At 32.9% G+C, this 8685-nt stretch overlaps 1 protein-coding gene across 1 annotated transcript in view; it reads left to right on the top strand.

The window, feature by feature from the left end:
- Window positions 1-3498, top strand: part of LOC107492159 (importin subunit alpha-4) — a gene marked incomplete in the record, with an annotated part of 4767 nt that extends 1269 nt beyond the window's left edge. Inside the window, 9 exon segments of the mRNA XM_016113151.3 lie at window positions 1-43; window positions 240-331; window positions 430-561; window positions 773-958; window positions 1128-1291; window positions 1508-1586; window positions 1829-1957; window positions 2604-2731; window positions 3025-3498. Coding sequence (XP_015968637.1) covers window positions 1-43; window positions 240-331; window positions 430-561; window positions 773-958; window positions 1128-1291; window positions 1508-1586; window positions 1829-1957; window positions 2604-2731; window positions 3025-3406 — 1335 coding nt within the window.
- Window positions 3499-8685: the final 5187 nt, after the last annotated feature.

The raw sequence follows: 8685 nt of genomic DNA, 5'->3' as shown, positions 1-8685 counted from the left end.
CAATTAGAAGCAACTACTCAGTTTAGAAAGCTATTATCAATTGGTATGAATGCAATTGTCATCCTCATAAATTTGCGGTGTACCATGTATCACCTATACTTAAATCAAACAATATGATTATCCTGTCTAAATCGTATTACTATTGTCATTGCCTTATCTGCATCTATTGGTACAGTATTCACTTGTTGTTGTTGGATATTCCCATATGAATTTTAACTTTCATTGGCTGGTCTGTTTAGAACGCAGCCCTCCAATTGATGAGGTCATTAAGGCAGGTGTTGTCCCTAGGTTTGTGGAGTTCTTGGGAAGGCATGATCTACCACAGTTGCAAGTATGGGTGTTTCTCTACCTTTTTATTCTTGCTCTAATGCTCTCTACTTGCTTTGCAAAAGTTTTATCCTGGCTGATCCAATATTGTTTCCTATGCAGTTTGAGGCTGCATGGGCTCTAACAAATGTTGCATCTGGAACATCTGAGCACACAGGAGTTGTCATTAAACATGGTGCTGTTCCCCTGTTTGTGCAGCTTCTGAGCTCTGGCAGTGATGACGTTAGAGAACAGGTTGAGTCTTACTCAGACTCTTGGCCAGATTTTATGTTTAAATATTTTAAAATTTACTGTCTTAATGACTGATTAGATGGAAGTTTGAAGAAAATTTATTCCTTTTTTTTTTATGTAATAACACAAGCTCTTATTTACTTATTTATTTTTTCTGAAATAAAGGCGCCTTCTCTATTTTCTGACAGTTTTTACTATCTCTTGTGCTGAACAGGCAGTATGGGCCTTGGGTAATGTTGCTGGTGACTCCCCAAACTGTAGGGATCTTGTTCTAAGTCATGGTGCACTCATGCCATTACTGTCTCAATTGAATCAACATTCTAAACCATCTATGTTGAGGAATGCTACATGGACTTTGTCTAATTTCTGCCGTGGAAAGCCTCCAACACCTTTTGAACAGGTTGGGGACATTTGCATAAAAGCTTGCTTGTGAGGTTGTGAGGTCCTGTATAACTAACAAGAAGCTTACTTGCGAATTTGTTTCCACTATTCTACATCCTTTCATGTGATGTTGATATTTTGTCTTCTGTACTATTGTGCTAGTAATGATTGGATTTGATCTCTACCAGGTAAAGCCTGCCTTGCCTGTTCTTCGGGAGCTCATTTACTTGAATGATGAAGAAGTTCTAACAGATGCGTGCTGGGCTCTATCTTACCTTTCAGATGGCCCAAATGAAAAAATTCAAGCTGTAATTGAAATAGGAGTATGCCCAAGACTTGTGGAGCTCTTGCTGTAAGCTACTCTGCTCTCTGAAGCTTAGCATCCTCTGAAAGTTTTAATTTGATGCCTTCGTACTTTTTATGTGTCGCTCTGTATTCTGTAAACTCATGGGTGACTCACTGACTCCATCTATCTTTCTGTTCTGTTACTGACTCCATCTATCTTTCTGCTCTGTTTTCACTTTCGTATTGTTGTACTACTTGTGCTTACTGAAGTTCCTTTTGGCAGACATCCATCACCTACAGTTCTTATACCTGCTCTTCGAACTGTAGGAAATATTGTTACCGGTGACGATGCTCAGACTCAGGTATAAAGAATGCTTATCTCCTCATTATTAAGAAAGTCTTTTTGCCATATTATCTCATAGACTTGAGCTAGTTATAACTTTGTAAATTACTAGGCCAAGTGTGTGTACATGTGTGGATCATGTTAGTATATTTTTCCATATATATACTATCTCATTATAAAGGCTGAAGATCATATAATAGTACCAAATTATTTTTTATACCACCTTGAATTCATTATGACTAAATCAGCGATGTATTTCAGTTTGTAATTGATAAAGGAGTTCTCCCCTGTCTTCACCAACTTCTTTCGCAAAATAACAAGAAAAACATCAGGAAAGAAGCTTGTTGGACGATATCAAATATCACAGCTGGGAATAGAATTCAAATACAGGTACAACGAGGGTGGATATCTAAATCTATCTTGCTTTAAGAGGGATTAATAGGGAGCTTGAACTTTACATGTGATATTTTTTACTATTATTAATAAATTCATTTATTAGTGGAGTCTAAAATTTCTTCGCTCGTTCCCAACTCTTATCTTGGTTTCATGATATTGGTCATATATGATTTGATGTCATATTATCTGGTAAGGACAAGGTCATATTTGTTGAAACGGGTGGTATTAATTTGTTTATTCTTTTGTGCATGCATTTAGTGCTGGAGTAAAAGAGTTCCTATTCACTGGCCTTTTAAAAGAGTAATACTACACATCCAAGTCTTTTTATGAACCAAGTTAAACAATAAGACTTGGAATAATGCTAGCCATAACTGATTTTAGTTATGTTAGACCAACTTGGTTAGACTTGGTTAACAAAAAGACTTGGATGTGTAGCATTATTCTAAAATTACCTGGAAATAACTGTGATTGATATGAAATTATTAACAATAATGTTGGCTAGTTAGTAGTTGCTAATACTGCTATTAAGTGAACAATTTCTGGTTGCTTTAACGTGTTCTACTAATTCACTATGTGCGTTTCAGTTTTCATTTCTATTTTAACAACCGTAAGTCCGTAACCAATATGGGTATTGCTACAGGCTGTCATTGAGGCCAACGTTATTCCTCCTCTTGTCAATCTTCTTCAGAATGCAGAATTTGAAATCAAGAAGGAAGCTGCATGGGCCATTTCCAATGCAACTTCTGGAGGATCGCATGAGCAGATTCAGTATGGTTTCTCTTCACTATTACATTTGAATTTCCTGTATCATCAATTTCACCATTTAGGGGGATATTTCTGGGTGTAAGAAAATACACGGTTTTTCCATCAGGTTAAAAAGACTGTAAAGGCAACAAAAACTTGAAAAGAATGCATGTATCGGGTCCTACTTTCTAAAGCTAGGGAAACTTTCGTCTATTTCTGCATTATATACAAACTTGGGATTTATGGGTTTTATTTTATAAACTTGTGTTTATAATGCTTACTTTGGTTGCAATATGTTGTGATGAACATTGCTATAGGTTCCTGGCAAATCAAGGTTGCATCAAGCCATTGTGTGATCTATTGACATGTCCCGACCCAAGGATTGTGACAGTTTGTCTTGAGGGGCTGGATAACATTTTAAAGGTTGGAGAAGCTGACAAGGAAATGGGACACAACGGCGGGATCAATGTTTTCGCTCAAATGGTTGACGAATGTGAAGGATTGGATAAGATTGAAAATCTGCAGACCCATGACAACAATGAGATTTATGAGAGGGCTGTGAAGATTTTGGAGAGATATTGGGCTGAGGATGAATTGGAAGTTGAGCAGAGTCAGAATGGCGGGGATGGTACTCAGCAAGGTTTTTCTTTTGGGACTAACCAGCCAACCCTCCCGCCAGGTGGTTTTAACTTCGGGTGAAGTAATACGTAATTACTTTTGTTGATTACCTAGGTTTTCTTATTTTTCCGGTCTTAAATGGATTTTCAGCTGTGTTCACTGAAGTAAGAGCCTATCTAAATCTGTTCCGCGTTGCGCTCACTTAAGAGAGGAAAGTAACTAAGGTTAATAGCAGCTTCCTAATTCCTAGGGTTGAAAGTTGAAACAACTCGATCAACTACCTTTCTTGAATGAAAATACTGCATGTCAAATTCAGGTTGGGCAGCTCCTACCTACTTTTTAATTTTGTTCGTTGTTCAGTCGTTTTCCTTAGTTTCTGGCAATGAAAACCACGTGATTGATGTTTAATTTTGCAAGTTTTAGCATGATAATCCTATATCTAGCTTGATGGAATTTCAAATTCGTAAAAAAGATTCAAGTGTTTCGTAAGAAATCAAAATTGCTGGTAAGGATTTTAGTTATTTTACTGTGAAAGGAGGTATTTTTCATTTCATGTGATTAGCGTCTATGCATTGCAAGTGGGTTTGGAAGAGCAACACAAAATAAGGTTTTAGGAAGATCTCGAGAGTTTGATCCAAGATATATATTTAGAAGATAAGATTTTTTTAGGAGGAGATTTAAATGACCATGTTAGAAGAGAAGTGACTGGGTATGGAAGTATTCACGGAAGTTATGATTTTTGGGTGGTCAATAACAAGGGTAAAACTATTTTGAATTTTTTCTCAACTTTTGATCTCCTCATTGTAAATATGTATTTTAAAAAGAGAGACGTACATCTTATAACCTATAAGAATGCTATGACAAGCTCTTAAATCGACTTCTTGTTGAGGAGAGTCAACCAGAAATTTTGTATTAATTGTAAAATTATTTTGGGAGAGAGTTTAACAACACAACATAGGATGCTTGTCTTGGATTTTTGCGTTGAGAAAAAATTTAGGAAAAGACATCATATGAAGAACCCAAGAACGAGGTGGTGGCGGATAAAAGGTGAGGAACAAAGAAGCTTCCTAAGACAGATAGAAGAAGAGGTAAAGTGGGATGGAAACGGGAGTGCGAAGGAGATGTGGAGAGAGATGACAGAAGTTATTAAAAGAACATCAAAAGAAAGTTTTGGTAAATCTAGAGGGATAGGACCAAGAGACAAGGAGTCCTGGTGGTGGAATGCGAGTGTACAAGAAAAGATAAAGGTAAAAAGGGTGTGCTTTAAAGAGTAGTCTCTGTGCCGCAATGCAGATAATTGAAAAATATAAAGCGGCTAAGAAAGAAACAAAAGTGGCTGTAATCATATCTTGGATCAGGTTAAGTGCATAAAGGATAAAGACATGGAGGTGTTGGCTCAAGAGGAGAAGATCAATGAAAGGTGAAAGATCTACTTCTACGAGTTATTTAATGAAGGATAGAAGACTCTTCCGAGTCTTGGTCGGTTATACACGAGGGAAGAAGATCAAAACTTCAACTACTATCGAAGGGTTTGAGACTTCGAAGTAAAAGAGGTCCTAAAACGGATGAAAAAGGGTAGGACAGTAAAATCCGATAATATCCCGATTGAAGTTTGCAAGAGTCTTGTAGAGAAAGACGTCATTTGGTTAACCAAGCTTTTTAATGAGATTTTAAGGTCTAAGAAGATGCTAGATAAGTGGAGAAAGAGCACATTGGTACCTATCTACAAGAATAAAGGGGATATACAAAGTTGTGGAAATTATAGAGGGATCAAGCTCATGAGCTATACCATAAAGTTATGGAAAAGAGTGATATAACGGAGGCTGAGACAAGAGACACAAGTAACTGAGAACCAATTTGGTTTTATGCAGGGGCATATCCACCACTAAAGCGATATACCTGTTAAGTAGGATGATGGAGAGGTATCATGGTAACAAAGAGGATCTATATGATGTTTATTGATTTTTAAAAAGCATACGATAGGGTGCCAAGGGAGGTCTTATTGAAGGTTTTAGAAAAGAAGAGAGTAATGATCGCATATATTCGTGCAATTAAAGACATATATGATGGAGTTACAACTAGTGTGAATACTCAAGGTGGTGTGACAGAAGAATTTCTTATTGGTATAGGATTACACTAGGGATCATCATTAAGTCCTTATCTTTTCATATTAGTCTTGTAAGTACTCACAAAGTATATCCAAGAGCCTGTATCATGGTGCATGCTTTTTGTCGATGATATCGTCCTTCTGAGAGAGTCAAGAGAAAACCTAAATAAGAAGTTGGAGTTATGGAGAGAAACTCTAGAAATGTATGGTCTGCGCATAAGTCGTAGTAAGACGGAATATATGGAATGTAAGTTCGGCCTACTAAGGGAAAACCCTAATATAGAGGTGAAGATTGGAGATAACATCATACAAAAAGTTAAGAGTTTTAAGTATCCTAGATGCATCATATAGGATAATGGTGAGATTGAACAGGATGTAAATCATAGGATCCAAGCAAGTTGGTCAAAATGATGGAGTGCATCTGGTTTTATATGTGACAAAAAAATGCCTTTAAAACTTAAAGGTAAATTCTATCGCACTGCTATCAGACTGGCTATGTTTTATGGTACATAGTGTTGGACGACCAAAGGGGAGCACGAACATAAACTAAGTGTGACATAGATGAAGATGTTGAGATGGATGAGTGGTCATATGCGATTGGATAGCATAAGGAATAAAGATATAAGAGAGAGGGTTGGAGTAACATCTATTGTGCTAACGATGGTAGAATCGCATCTCAAGTGGTTCGGACATATGAGAAGAAGACCGAAAGAACACCCAGTCAGGAGGGTGGATGAGATAAAAGATGGACAAGAGGTGAAAAGTAGAGGAAGATCTAAGAAGACTATCTATGAGGTGGTCAAACGAGATTTACATGTAAACGATCTCTCTATAGATATGATACATGATAGAGTTCAATGGCGTCGTTTGATTCATGTAACCGACCTCACCTAGTGGGACAAGACTTTGTTATTGTTGTTGTATAAATAAATTGTGTAAATATGCTTCTTTTTCTCCCTCCTTTAAGAAAAAAAAATGATATTTGTAAATTAAAATTAGCCATTAAAATTTATCATTAATATATTTGTATATAAATATATGTGTGGTTTAATTTATTTTTAATATATATTTGTATTTTAACATATATTTTATACTTATAACTGATTTTAACGTACATAGCATGGTAAATAAAAAAAAAACTACCTTTATTATACATAGTAAATTATACGTATTCATATGTTACTTAATTATATTTTATTTTGTTGTATGCTTTATTTATATGTAATCTTTCAGGTAATAGACTAACTATTTATTATTCATAACATTCAAGAGTTTTACTAATAAAAATAAGAGTAAATGTTCTTGCAGCTCTCTAACTATTTGATCGATTGACTTTTCACTCCTAAAAAATCTAAAAACTCAAATCGGTCTCTATCTACTTTGATATATGTACGTTTCAGTTCCTGATTAAGGATTAGAAAGGATATTTACTCAAAGTAGATAGAGACTGGAACGTACATATATCAAAATAGATAGGGACCGATTAAGGTTTTTAAGTTTCTTAGGAGGTAAAAAGTCTATCGGACAAATGGATAGAGATCGGACATTTACTCTAAAAATAATATACAAGAAATACATCTCTTTTTTACGATTTATAATTGCATTTTTTTAATACATCTGTAACAATGAAGTCTAGATCTATGATTTTATTTTATATAAATTTCTCACCACTGAATCATTTCAAATAGTTTGCTTTCAATAGTTTCTCAGTAAGATACAACTGTTTACACGCAAATATAGTTTTCCTTTGAGGGGGAAAACCAGAGAGTAAAAGCAGCGCAGGGATTGGGAACAAGAAATTCAGATCCTGGTCATGGTTGTTACTTGTTTTGCCGAATCCGAGGGATGGATCTTGTCGATAATTTGGCATGAAACCAGGTGTTGTTTAGCACGAATCAAAGCAAATTTTGTATAAATTAACATTTTACTAGAACTAAGTATATGTACCCGGGATCATATACAAAAATATAGTCGTTTTTCTGAATTTTTTAAATGAAAACACGTATAAGAATTTTCGTTATAAAAAAATTATGAAGTTACTAAATTTAAAGTTTAATTATTTTTAATATTAAAAATGATGAAATTAATGAATAATAATTTTACTTGTTTTTAAATATAATAAATACTTATTGGAAAAGTATAAGGAACCAATAGTTTATCAGCCAAAAATTAAACAAAATTATATTAATTTATATCAATAATTAATTAATTTTAAATTTTTTAAATTCAAAATTTAAAAAATTTTAAATTGATTAAGTAAACCTAATTAAAACCTATAAAAACCTTCCTCTTTTTTCTCATATTAATCTATCCACTTCTAACAATCACAAATTCGAAAAATATATAAAAGAACATTCATTTAATATGAAAAAAAACATTCTAATACTTAGTAGAAGAAACATCCATGTATATTAACTCGTAAAAATTTTGAATTCATCCAAAGGTATTTGGCTGGGTTTTGGCTGATATGCTTTTAGTTCCCTAGCTTTACTCATAATTATTAATAATAACATATAATTTATGATTAAATTTAAATATTTACATTAAAATCTTATTGTTTTAAAGATTTTTCTTTAAATAACATTAATAGTTAAATTTGTAAAAATTTTCTCATGATTTATGAGTAAAATTTTCAAATCATCTTACTCTTATTTTAAAATCGATATAAATATAATTTAATGTGAGATAAAATTTGTCTTTAAAGTATCTTTTTTATTATCGTAAAAAAAGAAACTATTATGAAAATTATTTTTGTTGTTTTATATTTTAACTAGTATTATATTTATTCTTAAAATAAAAATAATATGATTAACTTTACCTGTTAAAACTTACTAATGTATTTTAACTATTCTTAAGTTAAAATAGTTGTATCTATACCTAAAAACAGTTTTATATTTTTATTAGTTTAACCATCTATCAAAATTTCTAAAGATGAAATGAATGCACAAGATTATTATTACTTTTGCTGATTGGCCTTCTATTCTCAATATTTTTTTTAATATGATAATAAATAAATAACTCAATTAAACAACATAAATTATGTTATGAATTATTATATTAATACCAAAAAATATTAATTTAGTTTGATATTTATCTCATCAAATCAAGTAACTGATATATTAGACAAATTATAATTAATTTGGTTTGATAAAATCTGTATGTGATTGTACACTTTTAAAAGTTAGATACTTTTCAAATTTAATTTATACTTATCAAAATTAAAAAGTCTAATATAATTATATATATTAATAAA

The sequence above is a fragment of the Arachis duranensis genome, chromosome 6 (genome assembly GCF_000817695.3).
Source record: "Arachis duranensis cultivar V14167 chromosome 6, aradu.V14167.gnm2.J7QH, whole genome shotgun sequence".
NCBI lineage: Eukaryota > Viridiplantae > Streptophyta > Magnoliopsida > Fabales > Fabaceae > Arachis > Arachis duranensis.
This window is presented reverse-complemented; position numbering and strand designations above follow the sequence as displayed.